Source organism: Pristiophorus japonicus, chromosome 1 (assembly GCF_044704955.1).
Source record: "Pristiophorus japonicus isolate sPriJap1 chromosome 1, sPriJap1.hap1, whole genome shotgun sequence".
Classification (NCBI taxonomy): Eukaryota; Metazoa; Chordata; class Chondrichthyes; family Pristiophoridae; genus Pristiophorus; species Pristiophorus japonicus.
Window position 1 is genome coordinate 313,791,663 of NC_091977.1, and position 25,701 is coordinate 313,817,363.

The 25,701-nt window shown below is 43.7% G+C and overlaps 1 protein-coding gene across 3 annotated transcripts in view; it reads right to left on the reverse strand.

The window, feature by feature from the left end:
- Positions 1 to 25,701, reverse strand: part of ctdp1 (CTD (carboxy-terminal domain, RNA polymerase II, polypeptide A) phosphatase, subunit 1) — a 385,081-nt gene that overhangs the window by 219,116 nt on the left and 140,264 nt on the right. For all 3 annotated transcript variants that reach the window (XM_070888570.1, XM_070888569.1, XM_070888571.1), the window contains one exon: positions 5,809 to 5,986. In XM_070888570.1, coding sequence (XP_070744671.1) covers positions 5,809 to 5,986 — 178 coding nt within the window. The remainder of the gene's footprint in view (positions 1 to 5,808; positions 5,987 to 25,701) is intronic.

The window sequence follows — 25,701 nt, forward strand, 5'->3', positions numbered from 1 at the left end:
CACTTTTTGATTAATAAGTGCCGATGATACCAAGCTATGTAGCAAAGTGTATAATGCGAGAGAGACTGAAGACACTCAAATGGATCTTGCCAAATTAAACGGATTGAGAGGGAATTGCAGACAGATTTTAATGTGGTTAAATGGTAAGGTAATGCACTTTGGAACAGGAAACAAATTTGAAAAATGAAATAAAAAAGACAAGTTGGCATTTTGAGTGTAGACTCGTCATCTGAATAGCTTTCACAAAGGTTTTAATGCCTAAAATAAAAAACTATTTATCCCATTTTAGATGTAAACCTAACTGTACTTCCAACTTTATCACTTTTATATTCCAGATTTTTAAAATTTTCAATCTGATGTTTAGACAGCGAACAAGTCGAATTGGAAATGGGCACATAAATTGTGGGGCTAGACAAAGCCTAATTCTATGGAGCCACCACAGTAGGTCCCTCACCCACCCTCCCTTTATAGAGAGACCACCACTTTAAACGCTGGGAGAAAACAAAACAAAACAAATTTAATTAAAAGACTAAGATTACTAATACAAAAAGTGTCAGCCGTGGTTCAGTTGGCAGCACTCTCTCCTTCGAATCTAGGGACTTGAGCACATAACCACGGCTAACACTTCAATGCAATACTGAGGGAGTGCTGCACTGTCAGAGGGTGCCATCTTTCAGATGAGATGTCATTGTTGTAATGCAGGAAACATGGCACTAACTTAAAAAGAGTAACAAGACGAATCCAGGACTTAAGGTAAGAGACCAATGGTTCGTTCCGGGTTCTAGGTAGTAAGAACCTTGCTTATAACTGCCTGGCTCAGATTCAAATACTCCTGGCCAGGAGACACAAGCCTTATAACAACTATAAAACTCCACTCCTGGCTGTTAAAGTTTAAATGTCTGAGTATGGCAGGAGTGGCCACATACTCAATATATTTAAACTAAATGCTGCGTAAGCTTTAAAAAGTGTTCATGGGTTCTAAGGGAACCTCTGAGCAGAGTTTGAAACTGATTTAGTACAGTGCTGCAGTGCCAACCCCACAGCAGTGCAAGACTGCATCCTCCATAGGACTGGGATCCCACACTTTTGCCCTTTACAGTCTGGCCAGGACCTAACTCCATAATTACACAGTCACTTTTGTGCCACTGTAACTGCAGTATAAAAGCACCATTAGAGTTCTAGGTTATGAAGATAAACTTGCATCATTTATTTCCACCAGTGAAAAAAAAAGTGGGAGGGGAAAGGGGCATGAAATGCATGGATAATAACATTAAACCATTATCAGAGAACCAGAATACACGAGTAAAAGAAAAATTGACGACTCTTGATTTAGACTAGAAATTGGCAGACATTTTTGCTCTACTGGATCAATATAACAGATTGCGAGCTAAATGTCAACTAAACTGAGCATCTCGAGTCTCGTCGCCGAGAACATGCAGAAATCAAGCGCAGACAGCGGAAGAAGCATGTGGCAAACCAGACTCCCCGCCCACCCTTTCCTTCAACCACCTGTGACAGACTGTAATTCCCGCATTGGACTGTAGAGCCACCTGAGATCTCACTTTTAGAATGGAAGCAAGTCTTCCTCGATTTCGGGGAACTGCCTATGATGATGATGATGAAACTCTTGATAAACTGATATTTGTCTATAAATGTTAATAAGATTAATGGATTAGTTTAAGTATGCACTCCTTTTTCCTGAAAGATCAAGTCATGGGTTGGCATACCAGAAAGTTTTCTGTGTAGCCCGTTCACATGGAGATGATTTCACAACTTGGGAGATTCATTTTTCTGTGTATGCAGGAGCAGGACATGCATCGAACAAAAACATTACTATTTAAAATAAAATGTATTCATTTTCAGAACCTTTGTATTCAATCAGACAAACATATTTTGAATAATTTGAGAATAATCTGAATGAGCTAGTTAAGTGAACTTGGAAATGTCGCTTTGTTTGTAGCTCCGCATCCTTCGTTCAAAAGCCTTTTAAAAGTCGTGCTTTCAGTCCCCCCCACCCCCCCGAGTTTCTTTTGTCTCCTACTTGGCATCCTTCTTTTTCCCTTCAAACACTCAAACATTCTTTTACTTAAGGCAAGTAATGCAAGATAATGCATTTTTTTTTAAAAACATCAGAATGTTTCTGTCTTGTTGCATACATCAAATCTGAATTGTATTAAATCACTATGGAAGCATCCTTTTAGTTTTAAATGACAGGACCTGCATACACTGTCGATAAAGTGAAAGGATAACTAGTTTGATGCACCATACATTCGGCAGTGCAACTGAAAGTTCAGCTCCAGGTTTGTATAAAAGGTTTGATACCTTAAGCCCTTCCATTTCCAAAGATTATTGATTAGATCTAATATTATCACTATGTCTATTAAACTATCAAATATCGCTGTAAATTGGTCCCTATACCATGACAGAAACTCCACTAAAGTACGAATACTCTGACAAAATGTTCATAGCCAAGCGTACAATACATCAATTCAAAGCGGAAGTAACGCAGGTTACCAGAGCACAAAAAAGCAGTGGTAACTAAAAGATAATTTTCTACATGTTAAATTAAACAATGGTAACAATGGTAAACTGCATCAAAATATTAATCTGTATTGTTATAAGTTCTGAAGGCAGGAAGAGCTAATACAAATAACAAAGTGTACTAATGGCTAATAAAGAAAATACTATTCTGATTTTCATTTTAAATTAGTTAGTTGTTCTGCAATTATTCAAAATTACATCACACACTAGTGTATTCTCCATCCAAAGTAAGTTACTTCCATGAACAAGCTTAGCTTCATCAACAGCATTTTAAACCGATTGGATCTAAAATTGTTACCTGTAAGAGATCAGCACAAAAATAAATACTTCAACACCTTATCGTGTGGTTGAAATGTCTCCGTGAATTACTTTCGGACTGCAGACAGCAGTTATGTATCCAAACGTTGTGTGGTCTGACTTTCGGCACATTATTTCTAACAGAGTGGTATGGTAATAAAAAACTCAATGAAGAACTGGACTACGATATTGGCTCAGAAGATCAAGATGTTGAATCAGTTTGGGTGGAGATAAGGAATAATAAGGGGAAAAAGTCGCTGGTGGGCGTAGTCTATAGGCCCCCTAACAGTAGCTACACTACTGAACGGAGTATAAATCAAGAAATAGTGGAGGCTTGTAAAAAGGAACGGCAATAACCATGGGCAATTTTAATTTTCATATTGATTGGACAAAGCAAATTGGCCAGGGTAGCCTTGAGGAAGAGTTCATAAGAGCGTATCCGGGATAATTTTCTTGAACAGTATATTGCGGAACCAACCAGGGAGCAGGCTATCTTAGATCTGGTACTGTGTAATGAGACAGGATTAATAAACAATCTCCTCGTAAAGGATCCTCTAGGAATGAGTGACCATAGCATGGTTGAATTCAAATTCAGTTGGAGGGTGAGAAAGTTGGATCTCAAACCAGTGTCTTAAGCTAAAACAAAGGAGGCTACAAAGGTATGAAGCCAGAGTTGGCTAAACTGGACTGGGAAAACAGATTAAAGTATGGGACGGTTGATGAGTAGTGGCAGACATTTAAGGAGATATTTCATAGCTCTCAACAAAAATATATTTCAATGTGAAGGAAACACTATAAGAGAAGGGATAACCACCCGTGGCTAACTAAGGAAATAAGGGATGGTATCAAATTGAAAACAAGGGCATACAAAGTGGCCAAGACTAGAGGGAGGCCAGAGGATTGGGAAACTTTTAAAAGTCAGCAAAGAACGACTAAAAAAATAATAAAGAGAGGGAAGATAGATTATGAAAGCAAAATAGCACAAAATATAAAAACAGATAGTAAGAGTTTCTACAGGTACATAAAAAGGAAAAGAGTGTCGAAAGTAAATGTTGGTCCCTTAGAGGATGAGACTGGGGAATTAATAAAAGGGTAACAGGGAAATGGCAGAGACTTTGAACAAATATTTTGTATCGATCTTCACAGTAGAAGACACTAAAAAATCCCAATAGTGGATAATCAAGGGGCTATAGGGAGGGAGGAACTTAATTCAATGACTATCATTAAAGAAGTAGTACTCGGTAAAATAATGGGACTAAAGGTGGACAAGTTGACTGGACCTGATGGCTTTCATCCTAGGGTCTTAAAAGATGAGTCTGCAGAGATAGTGGATGCATTGGTTGTAATCTTCCAAAATTCCCTGCATTCTGGGGAGGTCCCAGCAGATTGGAAAAACTCAAATGTTACGCCCCTATTTAAAAAAGGAGGCAGACAAAAAGCAGGAAACTATAGACCAGTTAGCCTAACATCTGTCGTTGGGAAAATGCTGGAGTCCATTATTAAGGAAGCAGTCGCAAGACATTTGGAAAAGCATAATTCAATCAAGCAGAGTCAGCATGGTTTTATGAAAGGGAAATCATGTTTGATAAAATTGCTGAGTTCTTTGAGGGTGTAACAAGCAGGATGGATAAGGGAGATCCAGTGGATGTGGTGTATTTGGATTTCCAGAAGGCATTCGATAAGGTGCCACATAAAAGGTTACTGCACAAGATAAAAGTTCATGGGATTGGGGGTAATTTATTAGCATGGATAGAGGATTCGCTAACTAACAGAAAACACAGAGTTGGGATAAATGGTTCATTTTCCAGTTGGCAAACAGTAACTAGTGGGGTGCCACAGGGATCGGTGCTGAGGCCTCAACTATTTACAATCTATATTAATGACTTGGATGAAGAGACCGAGTGTAATGTAGCCAAGTTTGCTAATGATACAAAGATGGGTGGGAAAGCAAAATGTGAAGAGGACAAAAGAAATCTGCAAAGGGATATAGACAGGCCAAGTGAGTGGGCAAACATTTGGCAGATGGAGTATAATGTGGGAAAATTTGAGGTTATCCACTTTGGCAGAAAAAAATAGTAAAGCAAATTATAATTTAAATGGAGAAAAATTGCAAGCGCTGCAGTACAGAGGGACCTGGGGGTCCTTGTGCATGAAACATAAAAAGTTAGTATGCAGGTACAACAAGTATTCAGGAAGGCAAATGAAATGTTGGCCTTTATTGCAAGGGGGAGAGAGAGTATAAAAGCAGAGAAGTCCTGCTACCACTGTACAGGGTATTGGTGAGGCCACACCTAAAGTGTACTGCATACAGTTTTGGTCTCCATATTTAAGGAAGGATTAGACTTGCATTGGAGGCTGTTCAGAGAAGGTTCACTATAGATTGATTCTGGAGATGAGGGGATTGACTTATGAAGATATGTTGAGTAGGTTGGCCTATACTCATTGGAGTTCAGAAGAATGAGAGGTGATCTTATCGAAACATAAAAGATAATGAGGGGGCTCGACAAGGTCGATGCAGAGAGGGCATTTCCACTCATAGGGGAAACTAAAACTAGGAGGCATAGTCTCAGAATAAGGGGCCGCCTATTTAAAACTGAGATGAGGAGGAATTTCTTCTCTCAGAGGGTTGTAAATCTGTGGAATTCTCTGCCCCAGAGAGCTATGGAGGCTGGGTTATTGAATATATTTAAGGAGATAGACAGATTTTTGAGCAATAAAGGAATAAAGGGTTATGGGGAGCAGGCAGGGAAGTGGAGCTGAGTCCATGATCAGATTAGCCATAATCTTATTAAATGGCGGAGCAGACTTGAGGGGTCAAGTGGTCCACTCCTGCTCCTATTTCTTATGTAACATAATTTCATGCATTGATCATTCCATTACAAATGGCCACTGCCATTCACAAACACTGCAAACGATCACTTCTCCATCTGATTAGAACCAGTTTCCTTCCTATTTTGTTTTGTTGCTCACCTCTTTGTCCATGCTCTCCAGGTCCTCTTTGCAGAGTGTGTAGAGGGGCATTGTCTCAGACATGCTAGGCTGGCGCTTCCGACCTCCAGGCCGCGATGGGCCAGGTTTCTCCTCACTCTGACTGGAGGTAGGCAGTTCATCTTCATCTAGCATCTGATGCTGGTGAGGCTGTACAACTCTGCAAAATACACATACACAACACAACCTCATTTAAGGCAAATTTTCGACTTATGAAGATTTTGATTTGCTGTAGGGGAGGGGCGGGGGAGAGAAAGTGACAGGGTCAAAGTTTTGTCGATTGCTAGAACTTTTCTAGTTTTAATATTCTTTATCCAACAGCAGCAGCAACAAAAAAAAAACACTAAATATTTAATGGAACCCAATATATTTCTTTCAATCATTTACAACATTCCACACCCAATTGGAATTGGGAATGGGGACCCATTCGGAGCATTAGTCTACAAAATGAGTTTGGGGAGTTTGAAACAGTTATTCCATCTGTCCATGGCTTTGTTGAGATTCAAAAAATACAGTAAAAGGATGTCGCTGTTGAACTTGACATGTTAACTTATGCTGCTGCAGATCTATAATGTTAAATCAAACCACACTCTTTGATTCAAATCCCTTTGGAAAAAAATCCAAACCGGGAAAAGGAGGGAAGTTGTAAACAACTGAATTGTCAAGTACACTATTAAAATTGGTGCTAGTGGTGGAGAAACCAACTTATTAAATCAATGCCCTTTCACCCTTGGATAAAAATTCAACCAGACTATCGGTTTCCCTCTTTCTTCTTGCTGCTGCATGCAATGATTCAATTGTAAAATCCACCTTGGCCATCTCCATTCAGTCACTGGTGAGGAAGTCGAAAGAAAATTAAACTGTTCACTAAATTGACAACTCATCACTCAAAAAAATGATAAGGATAGCTGATACCGGAAACGGAAAGATACCATAGTGGTACATTAGAAGGATTACCACAGGTTGTTGGGACAAATTAAGAGCAGTTTTAGTTTATATCTATTGTGTTGTACTTGCTTTGCTCATCGTCAACTGGATATTCAAAGTGGAACAGTGTTCCTTATTTTTCTCCTTAATAAATTAATAATCAGGGAAAACCCAGATGTTTTATGAATACATTAAGAGCAAGAGGATAGCTAAAGAAAGAGTGGGGACTATTAGAGACCTTAAAGGAAATGTGTGTGTGGAGGCGGAAGACGTGGGTATGATTCTTAATGAATACTTTGCATCTGTTTTGACAAAAGAGAGGGGCGATGCAATGACGGAGGAGGAGCAGGAGGAGGAGGAGGAGGAGGAGGAGGAGGAGGAGTGTGATATATTAGACGAGATAAACATAGAGAGAGAGGAAATATTAAGGGATTTAGAGCTTCCAAAGTGGATAAATCCCCAGGCCTGGATGAAATGTATCCCAGGCTGTTAAGAGAGCAAAAGAGGAAATAGCAGAGGCTCTGACCATCATTTTCCAATCCTCTCTGGCTACAGGTGTGGTGCCCGAGGACTGGAGGACTGTTAATGTTGTACCTTTGTTTAAAAAGGGAGAAAGGGATAGACCGAGTAATTACAGGTCAGTCAGCCTAACCTCATTGGTGGCAAAATTATTGGAAAAAATCCTGAGGGACAGGATACATCTTCATTTGGAAAGACATGGATTAATCAAGGACAGTCAGTATGGATTTGTTAAGGGAAGGTCATGTCTGACTAACTTGATTGAATTTTGAGAGGAGGTAACTAGGAGGGTCGATGAGGGCAGTGCGTATGATGTAGTGTATATGGATTTTAGCAAAGCTTTTGATAAGGTCCCACCATGGCAGACTGATCACGAAAGTAAAAGCCCATGGGATCCAGGGCAAAGTGGCAAGTTAGATCCAAATTGGCTCAGAGGCAGGAAGCAAAGGGTAATGGTTGATGGGCGTTTTTGCAACTGAAAGGATGTTTCCAGTGAGGTTCTGCAGAGCTCAGTGCTAGGTCCCTTACTTTTTGTGGTATATATCAATGACTTGGACTTGAATGTTGGGTATGATTAAGAAATTTGCAGATGACACTAAAATAGGCTGTGTGGTTGATAATGAAGAAAGCTGCGGATTGCAGGAAGATATCAATGTACTGATCAGGTGGGCAGAACAGTGGCAAATGGAATTCAATCTGGATAAGTGTGAGGTAATGCATTTGGGAAGGTCTAACAAGGCAAGGGAATATACATTAAATGGTACGACACTGCAAACTGTACAGGAACAAAGGGGCCTTGGAGTGCACGTCTACAGATCCCTGAAGACAGCAGGCCAGGTAGATAAGGTGGTTAAGAAGACATATGAAATACTTGCCTTTATTAGTCAATGCATGGAATACAAGACCAAGGAGCTTATGCTTGAACTGTACAAGGCACTGGTTAAGCCACAGCTGGAGTACTGTGTGCAGTTCTGGTCACATTACAGGAATGATGTGATTGCACTGGAAAGGGTGCAGAGGAGATTTACAAGAATGTTGCCTGGACTGTAGAATTTTGGCTATGACAAAAGACTGGAGATGCTGGGTCTGTTTTCTTTGGAACAGAGGATGCCAAGGGGAGACCTTATTGAGGTGTATAAAATTATGAGGGGCCTGGATAGGAAGGACCTGGTTCCCTTGGCAGAGGGGTCAACAACCAGGGGCATATATTTAAAGTAATTGGGGGGAGGTTGAGAGGAGATATGAGGGGAAATTTCTTCACACAGAAGGTGGTGTGGGTCTTGAACTCACTGCCTGAAAGGGTGGTTGAGGCAGGAACCCACACCACATTTAAAAAAATACTTGGATGTGCCATAACCTACGGACCAAGAGCTGGAAAGTGGGATCAGGCTAGATAGCTCTTGGTCGGCCGGCGCAGACATGATGGGCCATAATGGCCTCCTTCCGTGCTGTAAATTTCTAGGATTTGAATAGTTAACAAGGTGCGTCCAGCTGCTTTTATCTCATCCCACTTAAGTGGGAGATGGTACTAAGGGAGGGGGCTCGTGGCTGAGAGCAAAGGAGAGTTTGGGAATGAGGGGTTGTAGATCTGGAGGAGCTTATAGAGATAGGGAGGGGTGACGTCATGGAAGAATTTAACCACGGATAAGAATTTTAGATCTGAGATATTCGGTAACACAAGTAACAGTTACAGCTTTAAACATTATTTTTTTTTCAAACAAGAGTCCCATATTCTACATTGCCCCCCATTGTAAGAATCATGGTTAATCTAAGCTTCTTAACCAAAAATATTTCCCGAAAGTTTCCAAGAAAACGAGTGCTGCTGATTGAAGCAGCTACTGTGTCCAGTTTAATCTAGTATACACTGTTGGAAGGGCCTCAAATTGTTCCATCATATTCAAACCACTTGAGAGGCTGGACCATGCTGAGCAGGTGCACCTATTTTTTTTGGAACAGGAGTTGGGCCATTCAGCCCCTCAAGCTTGCTCCGCCATTCACTTAGATCATGGCTGATCTATCTCAAAACTCCATCGACCCGCCTTGGTTCCATACCATTCCAAGTAAATATAATGTCTATGTTGAACCACTATACTGATTCAATACATATATATGCAGAGGCCACTTGCTTTCATTTCTCAAAGAACTAGACCACACTGGTGTTGTTTTGATGTAGGAATGAGATTTGGAACATAGAAACATAGAAAATGGGTGCAGGAGTAGGCCATTCGGCCCTTCGAGCCTGCACCGCCATTCAATGAGTTCATGGCTGAATATGCAACTTCGGTACCCCATTCCTGCTTTCTCGCCATACCCCTTGATCCCCCCCAAGTAGTAAGGACTACATCTCACTCCTTTTTGAATATATTTAGTGAATTGGCCTCAACAACTTTCTGTGGTAGAGAATTCCACAGGTTCACCACTCTCTGGGTGAATAAGTTTCTCCTCATCTCGGTCCTAAATAGCTTACCCCTTATCCTTAGACTGTGACCCCTGGTTCTGGACTTCCCCAACATTGGGAACATTCTTCCTGCATCTAACCTGTCTAAACCCGTCAGAATTTTAAACGTTTCTATGAGATCCCCTCTCATTCTTCTGAACTCCAGTGAATACAAGTCCAGTTGATCCAATCTTTCTTGATATGTCAGTCCCGCCATCCTGGGATTCAAACTGGTGAACCTTCGCTGCACTCCCTCAATAGCAAGAATGTCCTTCTTCAAGTTAGGAGACCAAAACTGTACACAATACTCGAAGTGTGGCCTCACCAAGGCCCTGTACAACTGTAGTAACACCTCCCTGCCCCTGTACTCAAATCCCCTCGCTATGAAGGCCAACATGCCATTTGCCTTCTTAACCGCCTGCTGTACCTGCATGCCAACCTTCAATGACTGATGTACCATGACACCCAGGTCTCATTGCACCTCCCCTTTTCCTAATCTGTCACCATTCAGATAATAGTCCATCTCTCTGTTTTTACAACCAAAGTGGATAACCTCACATTTATCCACATTATACTTCATATGCCATGCATTTGCCCACTCACCTAACCTATCCAAGTCACTCTGCAGCCTCATAGCATCCTCCTCACAGCTCACACTGCCACCCAACTTAGTGTCATCCGTAAATTTGGAGATACTACATTTAATCCCCTCGTCTAAATCATTAATGTACAATGTAAACAGCTGGGGCCCCAGCACAGAACCTTGCGGTACCCCACTAGTCACTGCCTGCCATTCTGAAAAGTACCCATTTACTCCTACTCTTTGCTTCCTGTCTGCCAACCAGTTCTCAATCCACGTCAGCACACTACCCCCAATCCCATGTGCTTTAACTTTGCACATTAATCTCTTGTGTGGGACCTTGTCGAAAGCTTTCTGAAAGTCCAAATACACCACATCAACTGGTTCTCCCTTGTCCACTCTACTGGAAACATCCTCAAAAAATTCCAGAAGATTTGTCAAGCATGATTTCCCTTTCACAAATCCATGCTGACTTGGATCTATCATGTCACCTCTTTCCAAATGCGCTGCTATGACATCCTTAATAATTGATTGCATCATTTTACCCACTACCGATGTCAGGCTGACCGGTCTATAATTCCCTGTTTTCTCTCTCCCTCCTTTTTTAAAAAGTGGGGTTACATTGGCTACCCTCCACTCCATAGGAACTGATCCAGAGTCTATGGAATGTTGGAAAATGACTGTCAATGCATCCGCTATTTCCAAGGCCACCTCCTTGAGTACTCTGGGATGCAGACCATCAGGCCCTGGGGATTTATTGGCCTTCAATCGCATCAATTTCCCCAACACAATTTCCCGACTAATAAGGACTTCCCTCAGTTCCTCCTTCTTACTAGACCCTCTGACCCCTTTTATATCCGGAAGGTTGTTTGTGTTCTTCTTAGTGAATACCTAACCAAAGTACTTGTTCAATTGGTCTGCCATTTCTTTGTTCCCAGTTGACTTCCCCTGATTCTGACTGCAGGGGACCTACGTTTGTCTTTACTTTTTCTCTTTACATATCTATCAAAGCTTTTGCAGTTCATTTTAATGTTCCCTGCAAGCTTCCTCTCGTACTCTATTTTCCCTGCCCTAATCAAACCCTTTGTCCTCCTCTGCAGAGTTCTAAATTTCTCCCAGTCCCTGGGTTCGCTGCTATTTCTGGCCAATTTGTATGCCACTTCCTTGGCTTTAATACTATCCTTGATTTCCCTTGATAGCCACGGTTGAGCCACCTTCCCTTTTTTATTTTTACGCCAGGCAGGGACGTACAATTGTTGTAATTCATCCATGCGATCTCTGAATGTCTGCCATTGCTCATCCACAGTCAACCCCCTAAGTATCATTCGCCAATCTATCCTAGCCAATTCATGCCTCATACCTTCAAAGTTATCCTTCTTTAAGTTCTGGACCATGGTCTCTGAATTAACTGTTTACTTCTCCATCCTAATGCAGAATTCCACCATATTATGGTCACTCTTCCCCAAGGGGCCTCACACAACGAGATTGCTAATTAATCCTCTCATTGCACAACACCCAGTCTAAGGTGGCCTCCCCCCTAGTTGGTTCCTCGACATATTGGTCTGGAAAACCATCCCTTATCACTCCAGGAAATCCTCCTCCACCGTATTGTTTCCAGTTTGGTTAGCCCAATCTATATGCATCTTAAAGTCATCCATGATAACTGCTGCACTTTTACTGCATGCACCCTAATTTCCTGTTTGATGCCCTCCCCAACATCACTACTACTGTTTGGAGGTCTGTACACAACTCCCACTAGCGTTTTCTGCCCTTTGGTATTCCGTTTGGAACGAATTAGACACCAGCCAGACTGAAGTTAATACCAACTTGTTGATGTACCATGCTGCCTGGCAAATTGCTCTGCACCCAAGTGAAAGCCTCATCTGGAGATAAAGGAATGAATTATAGCTTTAACTACATCCCCACTGTTATGTGATGCCTTACTGCAGTACTATTGATAGGCTTTTGGCAGCAGCTTATATTGTGGAAAGTATTTTCAAAATAATTGTGCAGATAAATCAGGTACAAAGAATTGCAAAATGAATCTGGGAGAAGATGGTCACAACCATAACTATTCTCTACTTATACAGTAGTGTTATCAGCAGGATTTTAGGAAAACATGAAATATGTCCACTTCAACGGAGAAGAACACGAGGCAGTATAATTAGATTTTCTTTTTCCGAACTTGGGGCATGTCTGGAGAGAGAATTTTTGAGTTCTACACAACGAGGATGAAGTACTGGAAATTATAGTAGTGGAATCAATTTAAAATGATGAGTTAAGAATTGCATAAAGCAGCACATTGTCTTGCGGCCCTGGACACCGTGGACCACTTCCCATATCTTGGGAGCCTCCTATCAGCAAGAGCAGGCATTGACGATGAGATCCAACGCCAGTGCAGCCTTCGGTCGTCTGAGGAAAAGAGTCCCTCCAAACTGCCACCAAGCTCATGGTCTACAGGGCTGTAGTAATACCCGCCCTCCTGTATGGCTCAGAGACATGGACCATGTACAGTAGACACCTCAAGCTGCTGGAGAAATATCACCAGCGATGTCTCCGCAAGATCCTACAAATCCCCTGGGAGGACAGGCGCACCAACATCAGCGTCCTCACTCAGGTTAACATCCCCAGCATAGAAGCACTGACCACACTCAATCAGCTCTGCTGTTCACATGCCAGACACGAGACTCCCAAAGCAAATGCTCTGCTCGGAGCTCCTTCACGGTAAACGAGCCAAAGGTGGGCAGAGGAAACGTTACAAGGACACCCTCAAAGCCTCCCTGATAAAGTGCAACATCCCCACTGACACCTGGGAGTCCCTGGCCCCAAGACTGCCCTAAGTGGAAGAAATGCATCCAAGAGGGCGCTGAGCACCTCGAGTCTTGTCACCAAGAGCATGCAGAAATCAAGCGCAGACAGCGGAAAGAGCGTGCGGCAAACCAGTCCCACCCACCCCTTCCCTCAACGACTATCTGTCCCACCTGTGACAGAGTCTGTGGCTCTCGTATTGGACTGTTCAGCCACCAAAGTACTCACTTCAGAAGTAGAAGCAAGTCTTCCTCGATTCCGAGGGACTGCCTATGATGATGATGATGATGATGTCTCTGTATAAACAACTGGGATCAGGCCAAGCCTAATCTGCAACGTTACCTGTTGCAAATGTTTTGTTAAGCACAATTTATCTTTTATTCTCTTCTACCAAAGCCCAGGGCACTTTTCAGTTGGACAAAGGTATGGAGCATTTAATTGTGTACCAATATTCTGTGTAATAAAGAAAATTAGAAATCACCTATTTCTAAATTCTGTTAATGCAGCTTTTCCAAAAGGCGGCCAATAAGAACAAATCCAATAATCCCAAATTGTCTTTGAATGTTTTGTGGTTATAGACAGGTTATTGAAGAAATGGAGTGAAGCCACCTTGATGGGAAATGCTGATGCATTATTGAATTGTGCAGTGCAAATTGGCAATCTGTGCACACTTGTGTGAAATAACATTCTTCCCCCAATGTATCGATTTATGGAGGCGCAGATGACTCGTGTCATTTTTACTAGGTAAAGTTTTATTACGCGATTTAAATGAGGAAACATTGAGATGGATTATGGTTCAGAACATTTTTTGCATGCTTGGCAATCATTTTGGTGTCAAACACTGGAACATAATGCAATTTCCCTGCTGTTAAAAATAGAACACCATCAATCAGCATTTGTTAATTTTATTTCGTTGCAAAACTGTGTAGTCATGTAGAAGCTGAGCCATTAAAAAAAACAATGTAGGTGTGATAGGGTCTCATTGATATTCAATTAAAATGATTAATGGAAACAGTAATCTTCTGATTGCATTATCGTTATAGTTTGTGCCGTGACAATTTTTCACATATTATTCTTCTCCTTCAGAATCAAGCAATCAGACATTGCACAACAGTGTGTGTTTTTTTGCTGGAAAAACAGTATTGTCACTAGGCTTATTTAGCACATTGGGACCAGTGTAATTTAAGAAAATTGCACAAGAAAGTAAATGTTAATGTTGTATGGTATTCTTAATTATCACCTCAGATTGCTCCCACCACCAATAAACAGAATATAACTAGCAATATACAACACCTCAAGTACCCCGAGACAGTCCCTATGCTTGAAAGGTCAAAATCAATCATTGCACTACTAGGTATTTTCACAGTTCACATGGCTGTGGCAAAATAGGGCTTAATGGCCTCTAAATTCAGGTGTTTAACGTCACCCTTTACTGTCATAATCGGACAAAAATAGCAGCCGCTGCTCATGTGCCAGCGGAACCACAGTGGTGGCCATTTCATGATGGTTGGCAGCGCATCTGACAGAAGCAATTGAAATTAAGCAGATCATGATGTCAGTGAGTGTGCAACGCTCACTTGATGTCCAATCTTTGACATTGGATTTTGTCGCTGCACTTAGCGGCATGCCTCAACGACGAGAGGCACAGCAAGTGTCAACAGCAGGAAGGAGGCTCTAGCAATGGTATTTAAAGGAATTATCAGTTGCACCTGATATGTTTGTTCAGTTTGACTGGCTCTGTGCAACTTTCTGCAACTCCAGCAGCTTTATAAACTTCGTCCAAGGTTCTAAGGTAACAGGGAGTGTTGTTGCAAGTGGAGAACACCTTCATTATTATTTAAAGGCTTCTGCTCAAAACACTTGCTCACAGTCATAGGGCTGTACTGACAGTCCCCCTCGTGCTCTCCAGGATTTTAGGGAGGGGGAGCGGAGGCAGCGAGGAAGACGGGAAGATGCGCAAAGGGAGGAGGAGGGCCACGATAACTCTGAACAGGAGGCCTTAGCCACCTAGGTCCTTCCGCCAACACTACTCCTATCTTCACTTAAGCGAGAAGCAGTGTTTTAGGAGGCTACACTTCAGTAAGGAGGTGGTCACAGAATTCTGCCACCTTCTGCAACCAATCCTGCAGTCTGAGAGCACAGCGAACACGGCCCTCCTAGTGGCAGTCAAGATCACTGTGGCCTTCAATTTCTTTGCCAGCGGATCCTTCCCGTCTACAGCAGGAGACATAGCATACATCTCACAGTTCGCCATCCATTGCTGCATCCGGGAGGTCACTGAGGATCTCTGCTCCAGGAGAAGGGACTACATTGTCTTCTGCCTGAGGAGAAGCAGGATGAGCGTGCATGTGGCTTTGCCTGGATAGCGGGCTTCCCCATGGTGCAGGGCACCATCGATGGCACCCTTGTGGCTTTGTGGGTACTGCAAAATAATCCTGAGAACCTTCGGAACCGCAATGGCTACCACTCACTTAACATGCAGGTGGTGTGCGACCACACCCAGCAATTCTTCTCTGTCAATAGCCGCAATCCTGGCAGAAGCCATGATGCCTTCATCCTGCATCAGTCCGGTGTGCCAGAAATCTTCCAGCCACCAGAGCAAACTCGAGGGTAGCTGCTCGGAGACAAGGACTATCCACTCTCCACCTGGCTTATAATTCCCCTCCGCAACCCCAACACTCATATGAGAGCCATGCTTCCACCAGGAATATCATTGAGCAGACCATTGGGCTACTGAAGCAATGGTTCTGCTGCCTTGACCCCTGGTGAGGAACCCTCTAGAGTACACGATGGAGTGGGTGTCCCATTTTCTGGTGGTCTGCTGCATGCTTCACAACTTGGCCGTCATGAGGGCACAGCCCTTGTCACCAGGGATTGTGGGACCATCTCAGGAGGAAGAGGAATAGGAAGAGGACGGAGGGAGGAGGCAGGCAGCCACTGCCCCTTCCAGACGAGCTGTCCGTGGACCATTCACCAGTCCCCGATTCCAATGAATGAAACCAGTGATCCCCATTGCTCACAACATTCTCATCATATCATCTTTCTGTCACGGAATATCACAGCGTCCTCCTGGGCACAAAGCTCAAATGAGAGATACCACAAAAGATTACAAACAAAATAAATAAATCAAAAATCAGTGAACATACTTACAATAAGGTTATAAACAAATCACCCTTGTGCAATCCCTCATTGCCTGTTGTTCAGGAGCCTTTTCCTGATCTAGTGCTCCTCCAGTGGCTGCAGCATGGCTGGTGGAAGGCTGCTGAGTTTCCATGGAGGAGACTTCAGTTGGCCTTGCAGGACAACCTCTCGCAGCTCTGGCCCTAGAAGGCCTGGCTGTAGACTGCACCACCTCGGCATGGGCGGCAGCAGTCTGGGCTGGTTGGCTACCAGGCAGCGGCAAGGGCATTGGCGGAGTGACAGTGGTGGGACCTCAGCATTCCTAGCAATCTGTTGGAGCACAGAGTGCTGAGCTGCTGCGACACCCTGCAAGCCCTGGTCAACAGTGGTGCACCCAGCCACGATGGCAGCAGTCTTTGAGCATGGGTGACATCACGCTGAGATTTCATGAAAACAGTCTGAGCTTCCGCTGCAGCACTAAGATGTTGGGTTGCTTCCGCCTGTGCTGCAATGGAAGATGTGACATTGCCCATCACACGCAGCATCATGTCTGAGTCGCCACAGTCTCTTTGGGACTGTACCATCATTTCCAGCCTGGAAATCCTGGGCTCCACACTCTGCACAGAGCCTCGTGCAATGTTGGAGGCGGACTCCTCCACACTCCTTGACATTGCCAAGGTTCTCTTTGGCAGGCTTGCCATTGCACCCATTAATTCGGTGTGCATGTTCATCACCTTTTTTTGAAGGCCATCCCATTGGAGGTCCTCATCAGAGTCCTGTGCAGCAGAACTCGCGCGCTATCTCGCCTTCTGAGGAGCTGGACTCCGACCTTTCCCCTTGGCCTTGCTGCATCCCACTTGTGCCTGGTGCCTCACACTGCACAGATCCTTCTACTACACTAGCCTCTAAAGTACACGGAGTGCCAGTTTTTGTGCTGGTGTCTGCGAGTGAGAGATACAGTGACGCGGTCTCGCACCGGCCGCTCGGGTGCTTATTGTTGATTATCTGAAAAAAAAGGCACAGGAGTCAGGTTATGGTGAGAGTAGGGTGGCGGGGGGAAGCCAGATATGCATGCGTACAGCATGTCACTTGAAAGTGAGAAAAGATTGTGGGACGAGAGGGAAGTGGGATGTGAGAAGGAGGATTAGGAATGAACATACTGTTGTCCCCAGGGAATTGAACCTCGTCAGATGCCAGGGCCTCTACCACATGATGCCCAATTAGCTGGAGTACTCGCTCCTCCAGTGGGCTGAAGTCCTGTGTTTCAGCCTGGCCCACGCCTGTCTGCTGCTGTTCCCTCTGATTATGTGCCAGCAAGAGAAAAAGTGTGTGAGCGAGTGTCGTGCAATGTGTTTGGGTGATGTGCCTGCCATAGTTGAATAGCTGTCAGTGTGTGCAAGGTGTGAGATGCAAGTGTGAGTGTTGCAGCAGTGGTAAGGTTGTGAGGGTTAAGTGAAGCCATGATTGTGAGGCGTGAGTGGTGATAGGTGGGGATTGTTGGTAGGTTGAGTGCTGGGGGTGTGGTGCATTGAGCAGTGTGTGAGGCTTGTGGTGTAATGGTGGGACATGGCCTTCACTCACCTTCACCACCCATGTGAGAACATTAAACTTCTTCCTGCACTGGATGGGCCACATGGTACGGGACATATTCGGTGAGGGCTTCCTGCCATTTTGGAGCTAAAGTACAGCCCGCCTCCTCTCCATGGCTACTATGAGTGTCTCCAGAGCTTCATCCCTGGTACGACGATCTGCCATTGCTATCTATCCGGAACTTTGGCTTGAGCTGCTTCTTCTGCTTGTTGGGGCAACTGCAGATCCAACTGCCCAGACAATGAGGTGCTGTAGCATCAATGCACCTCCCCTTTATGTAGTGGAAAAAGCCTGTGGCACACTTGTCTGAATTAGACTGACCCCGATTGTTTGTCCACCTGTTGAGCATTAAGCCAATGAGCAGCAGTCTTAGCATTGAGATTAAGACTAAAATCACATTAATGAGGACTGAGCACAAATTTTGTGTGCTACCTAGACCATTTTCAGGTGCCGCAGCTTAACATCGTTTGGCCTGAACACCGCCCATTTTGTGGCTATATCCAATTCTCGTCCTCTCCATATTATACGATTTTACATAGTTGGTATAAAGCGATTTTAAAAATGGCAGGAGTCGGCAGTGTCTGCAAGAGATTTTCTTGCTTTTAAATCAATACAAAAGTAACCAATATACTTGCAGTCTAATCAATTATTCAATCCTAAATGGGTTGTCATCATTGCATTGGCCAAAACAAAGCCCAGTGGCCACTGGCATGGAATGCTCCACATTACTACTTTTTGTGATTCACCTTGGCGATAGCAGTTTGAGAATAACAGATGTGAAAGCCAGGCTATCGGAAAAGATATGAGGACCAAGGTAAAACGCGCTTCCTTCCTGGACCATTAAATCACCGTTGTCTGCTCAGATCCTACCTGTTAAAAACTAGCTCCAAAGAGGCTGCTTCTACATCAAAGGAAAAACATGCTTTTTTCCGGGGACGTTTGCATGATCTTCAATCTTCTATTTGCAGCACTCGAAATTCCCGAAGTGATCTCATGCATGCCCCATCAGAGATTACATTCAGAACCTGTTCAGAGGAACCGTAAGAATGACAGATGTTGTCCTTTATTAAATCACCCCAAACTTATATATAGGGCCGGAACTTGTTGGAGTGGTGTATCTCATGGCATGTGCTGCTGGCTAAGACATTTTCCTGCACTCTTCAGCTCAAAACATTCTTGCACCATAAATTACTGGACGTGCAAGCTGATGATGACACGGCGAGGATGAACGTCGGGGCCAACTGTCTATCTCTTTAACCAATGAGATTTGAGGATTGAGAAAGAAACATTGGGAGGGCGGAGAAGGAAATAGGCTGAATTTATGTCAAATTAGATACAGAAAGGGAGGGAAAGAGGGAGAGGGGGAAAAAGGTGACAGAAAGTAAAAGATAGAAAGGAAAAGTCAGAAAAAAAATGTAATTTAAAATTCGACATTTCAAAAGAAATCTCCAGTAACAATTGACTGCATGCAGGAATGAGACTGAACAGTTTAAATTGTTCCCTTTCTGGGCCAGAGAGGTTGATTGGCATTGCATTAACAATTAGCAAATCTTTAAAAGGCTAATTAAGCTATTAATTACCAGACTTGACTTTCTGCAGTGAGTTTAACGGGCAATAATGTGCAACTCTAGCAAGTTCTTAAAAATAACAGGGAAGCTGAGGGTTAGATGCCGTTTGTGCGAAGCAAACAGTGGAGTGGCGTAAATCGACCAGCACGTTCTGGAGATTTGCAACTCACTTCATCCCTTGAATTTGCTGCCCAATTTGTGCATTAATACTGGCGTGTGTTGTTAACACGCGGTTATTTCTCCAGCAAGATCCGACCCATAATGTTTGTTTGGTTATTGTACTATATTTGTGTTGTAATCCATCTTTCTATTGTGTATTATTTTACCTGTAAATAAACCTGGAGAAGTTGCTTTTGATTGCATGCAGTGGCTGAGTGAGTGGTGTAGTATTTCACTGCTGAGTTAATGGGAGAATGTGGTGGGCATCCCAAATACACTTCAATGAAACGTAGGGACCATGGCAGAATCAGGAACTATTACAGCTCGACAACACTACAAATTGAGAGAGAAGCTAATGACGTTGGAGCCCTGTCAGTTATCAGCTAACTTCTGTCACTGGTCTCCTAGCTTGGGTTGTCCGACTGAAGTTGTTTTAGTTAAGTGACCATTAGATGAGTCCAACAGAAGTTAGAGTATATTGTTGGAGCGGATTTTTGGACATATACTTGACTAGTATACGGGACCAAACATTTGTTTTTATTTTCCCTTTAATGAATTTTGTAAGGGACAATACTGATGCATTATGCTTTATATAAAAAAAACAGTTAGACTTCAAGGTATGCTGGCCTTGAGTTATGGAGATAGGAAAGTGAGATAATGAACGACTGGAGAGATAAGTGGAGGTATGTTTGTCTATACCGGTGCCAAAAAGCCTGCACTTGTTTATAATGCCCTGTCACAATGCAGGCTGGTTTATATCAAGAGCTCAGCCTTGGATAGTAATTGTATGAATGCGATGATTAGACTTAAGGACTAGTGCTAAAGCATGTGATGTAAAGTGACGTAATTTGTAAGATAAAAGAACCTCACTGGAGATACCAATTTGAGAAGTGGTTCAGAGACAGGGGTCTCTAACACTTCTCCCAAAGCTTTGTCTCTGATTTAATAAACCTCTCTTTATATATTATACAGTCTCGGAAATATTTTTCCACAACAAAATGGCGTCACGAACAGGATGCTGTCCGATCAGACGTGATCACTTAAGACAGTATCTGGAATCTGGTGTTAGAGACTGAAAAGAGGTGTACGGGCACGACGGGATAGTGTATAAGATACGAGTAAATAGATAGCGGGAAGAGGCTGACTAACCAGTTTGAGTTGTCCCTTTAGTAAATAAGGTCGGTGCGGAAGGGAACTGATCACTCCAACCTAGAGCCGAAAACTCCGGTGGTAAGGAAACACGCTAGCTTTGTTGCGAAGACAAAGGGTCTCCACAGAGTAGCTGTGGCCGTGCGTATTACAGAAACAAAGGAAAACTTCCGAGACTGGCGAACATGGAAGGTAAGGAAAGGAATGTAAAACGCGGGCTGCCCGGGTCATTAATTAATTCCTATCATTAATTGTAACTTGCGTAATTACATAATGCCATAAAAAAGCTGATAGTGACTATCTTAAATGACATATGGATCCAGACATAAGCTTTGTTGAATGAAGAGAGACTTTTGTGAGTGTCTATTTTGAATGAAGAGAGTACTTGAGTAATTTTGACTGTGGAATGAATGAAAGCCTGCTTGGGAAGGTGTGGCGTTGCCTGCCTGTTTTAGCTCCACCCACTCTTTCTAAACAGAGTGAAATTTTTTTTAACCCTTCGTAGTGTTGTCCTGTATGTGGGAAGTTTAAGAAACTGTGAACCTTATGGTATTACATTTTAAGTTAGAAACGAAGGTGTGGATATATTCGGATGATAAGTTACGGAGCTAGGAAATGCACAAAGGATAGGTTTGTTGAGTAAAAGATAAAAAAATACATGGTCCCGGTAGTAAAAAAAAAGAATTTATTTGACACGCTCACTTACTTGTCGAAAGAAAACATGCAATTGGGTTGAAAGACATAAATTTAGTCTAGGAATGAGATAAAGAATGCCTTTTAAAACGCTCCCATTTTCCTTTGTGTAAAACCTTGACACGAAAGCTTCTAGCTCAGTAAAAAAAAAGTTTTAAATTTAGAAATACCTTCAGGGATCAGGTCAAACTCCTGGGCGAGTGGTGAGCTATCTGTGAATGTGTAAAAGGGACTTTTGAAAAAGGCTAAAACAGTAAGCTTTAGCAGTTTAGAAAAGAAAAAGATAAAGCAGGAAAAGGTCTCTGCCACGGGAACAGGAGGAGGGCAAAAAAGGGGGACTTGCCATAATTGTGGAAAACCGGGCCATTTTGCCAGGGAATGCAAAGGGAAAGGCAGTGAAAAGCAATGTACGTATTGTGGTAAGAAAGGGCACCTGGAAGCGACATGCTATGGTAAAAATGGCTATCCTAATAAGGCAAGGACCCTGTCAGAACAGGAATACCAGAAGTGGCAGGCGTACAAAGCCACCCGGTGATGTCCGGCAGCCCCTGTACAAAGTAAAAAGGAGGGAAGGATATATGTGTCTGCACTAGCAGGGGGCCGACAGTGTGAGATGCTAGTGGACATGGGAGCCTCAATATCCATTATCAATTATGCCCCTTCCCGTCACCGACAGGAAGGCTCTGATAAACGAAATAGATGGATGGCCCACACTGGCCTACCTGAGCACCACCCAATTGGTGGAAATTGATAACTTATATATACCCATGAGATTTTACGTATGCAAGAATCGTGAGGGAACAATATTGGGGAATGATGTAATGAGGGAATTTAAGGCTCTGATTGATTGCGGCAAGGGGAAACTGACATGGCCAAAGGCGGATGGCAGTAAGGGAGATTTAGGACAGATAGCCCACCGTGTGGAAAGTATAGGTGTAGCTACAGCCACAAAAACTGACTGGCTGTAGCTACACCTATACTGGAGGGTATGGAGGCATATGTGCCTCTGTGCCCGGGGTCTGGGCACAGACAAAATTGGATACTGGAAAGGCGAAGATGGATCCTATTAAAGTCCCTGGACCACCTCATAAACCACACCGACAATACCCTATAAGACCTGAAGCTAGAACAGCGGTTGTAGAAATAGTAAAAGGGCTAGTGGAAAAGGGTATCTTAAAAGAAACAGTTAGCACCACTAACTCCCCAACATGGCCAGTAGGGAAATCCCAGGTCCTGTACCTAGGGTACTGCCTCTCAAAGAGGCTGAAAGAAATGCCCTCGGATAGGAAAAAGGCTGTCAAGGACATGCTTAGACCAGTAACGGTAAGGGGGGTGAGGAAGGTACTGGACCTCTTTAATTACAGCCGGAACTTTATCCCTGATTTTGCAAAAATTGCTGAGCCAATACAAAGATTAGTGAAAGGGGGGAAACCGGCCCTAGACCTCAGAGTGGGGCCCTGAACAAGAACAGGCGTATAATAAACTCAAGTCAGAACTAGTCTCCGCACCTGGATTGGGACTGCCTGATATGGGTAAGGATTTCCACATCCACTGTAACACTGAAGGTGGGTTCTATATGGCCATGGTCACCCAAGATCACGGGGATAAAAGGAGACCTATAGCCTATTACTCTACCACCGAAAGCTCGGTGGTGACTGGGTTATCCAGATGTATAGCCGCGCTAGATTGCGCAGCTTGGGCGGTAAAAATAAGCGAGCCTGTGGTGATGACTGGAAACATCATTCTCCACACTGAACACACATTGGTAGAAATGTTAAACACAGGAAAACTGAGAACCGTATCTAATATGAGACGGGCAAAGTGGGAAGCAGTCCTCTTAACCCCAAACAAAGCGGTAACCATAATTAGGGATGTAGGAAACAACCCCGAAGAGGTATGTGAGGATATGGAAGAGGATAGAATAAAAGACGCCCCCCTTCAAACCGCAGAACAAACCTTGTTTGTGGACGGCTCCCGAAAATACGTAGAGGGACTACCTCGTACCGGATGGGCCGTAGTTAACCAGGATCTAGAGACAGTTGAATCAGGGCGAATTAATGGGGGGTCGTCAGCTCAAGTGGCAGAACTGGTAGCCCTCACCCGGGCACTGGAATTATCGGAAAATAAGATTGTTAATATCTATACGAACAGTAGATATGCATTCGGGGTAGTACACGATTATATGACAGCATGGGGGAGAAGGGGTTTTATCACAACTAGCGGACATCCCATAAAGCATCAGCTGAGAATAGAAGCTCTTTTAGCAGCCAGTAATAAACCAAAACAGGTAGCAGTTATTAAAATTAAAGCCCACAGGAGGGAGCCGGACCGAACCAGTCCAGGTTGGCTGAGTCACCAGGGAAATAAAGCTGCAGACGTAGCTGCACAGAAGGCATTAGAACAGGAAGAGTGTGAGGAAGTCTCAGTCGGTGCTGCTGGGGCCCCGAGACCAACAGATAAGTATTGAGAAACTACACCAGAACACTTCTGAGGAGGAAATAGGTATGTGGACAAAGCAGGGCACAACGCAAGGGAAGGATAACGTTTGGAGACGAAACGACAAGGTAATGGCGGCTGAATGCATACAGAATACCTTATTGGAGTTGCATCATGGCCTGTCCCATTCAGGACGAGAGGCCATGACCGGGAGTCTTGGAAGAGATTGGTGGTGGAAAGGGATGGGGAGAGATATTGCCAAATATTGCCATCGATGCGTTACGTGCGCACAATATAATCCAGGCAGGCCCATTAAAATGGGACACCAGCCCCATCCACGGGGGCCATGGGAACACGTACAAATTGATTTCACAGGTCCTTTGCCCCCATCCCATGGAAAAAGATATTACCTAGTGATTATAGATCAATTTACCCGGTGGGTGGAAGCTTTCCCCACACGTGATTGCACTGCCTCAACAGTGGCAAGGATATTGACCGAGCAGGTGATTCCCCGATGGGGAGTGCTTCTTCTGATAGATTCCGACCAAGGCACCCACTTCACTGGGAAAAAAAATTGTAAAAACAATATGCCAGCTGATGGGCATAAAACAAAAATTCCACATCCCCTACCACCCGCAGAGTTCTGGGATGGTAGAACGCATGAACCATACCCTTAAGAACGCCCTGGCAAAGGCCATGCAAACGTCAGGAAATACGTGGACAGAAGTATTACCCATTATATTGATGAAGTTAAGAGCCACGACAAACCGGACAACCGGATTAACTCCTTATGAACTAATGACAGGAAGGGCGATGCAATTACCAGAGAACATCATAACAGGGGGGGCCGATGTAGGCCCATTAAAAGACAAAATAAAACGGTATGTTTTGGAACTAAGTACTCAATTAAAAGGGATGCGTATATTAGTTAGGGACAATCAGAAAGAAAGAGACGCGGAAGCAGAGCTTACAAAGCTCCCTGAAGCCCCGTTGGCGGGAAGTCGCGTTATGGTAAGGGTCCTCCCGGGAAAACCGGGGTTTGCCCCAAAAATGGATAGGACCGTATGAGGTTATAATCAGCAGGGACACTTGTGCCTGCATCGATGTTAAAGGGAACGGACAATGGAAGCATTGGACCCAGCTTAAGGTTTTTGAACCAGCCGTTTAGCACACGTATTAGTTGTTGTTGTTTGTCTATTTACAGATTGACAGCGAGAGATTCTTCAAGCAAGCCATACGGCCATTTTGCCTTTGACTATTTGTTAATTATAGAGTAATAAGATGAAACTATATATTGCTATCGGTGCGATTATCATAGTTCGTGTTAGGTCCGGCCTGCTAGCTAGACCGAAACGAGAGTTACCGTATATACTCGCGTATCCTGCGATCTCGCGTATCATGCGACCCCTAAATTTTCGTCCCCAAAACATGATTTTACCATATATCTCATGTATCATGCGAGTCACTTTTTTGAGATCGAATACAGACCTTAACATGAAACATCGAGTGGATTCTGCTCTCTCTCCGTGCTCTCCCCCACCGACCTCCGCGACTCTCTCCCCCCGACCTCCGCGACTCTCTCTCCCCCCCCGACTCTCTCTCCCCACCGATCTCCGCGACTCTCTCCCCCCCGACCTCCGCGACTCTCTCTCCCCCCCCGACCTCCGCGACTCTCTCTCCCCCTGAAGAGAAGAATTTCAGCAGGAGTCAAATGGATTTTTTTTTGCATTGGGAGGATGTAGTTAGTGATGTGCTGCAGGAACTTGGCTTGTTTTCCACATAAACTAATGATTTGGTCATGAGTATCGAGGAACTAATATCAACCAGGGATATTCGATTTACAACCATCATGGAGAGTGAGAGGAGAAACCAAGAGAAATGTCTTTACA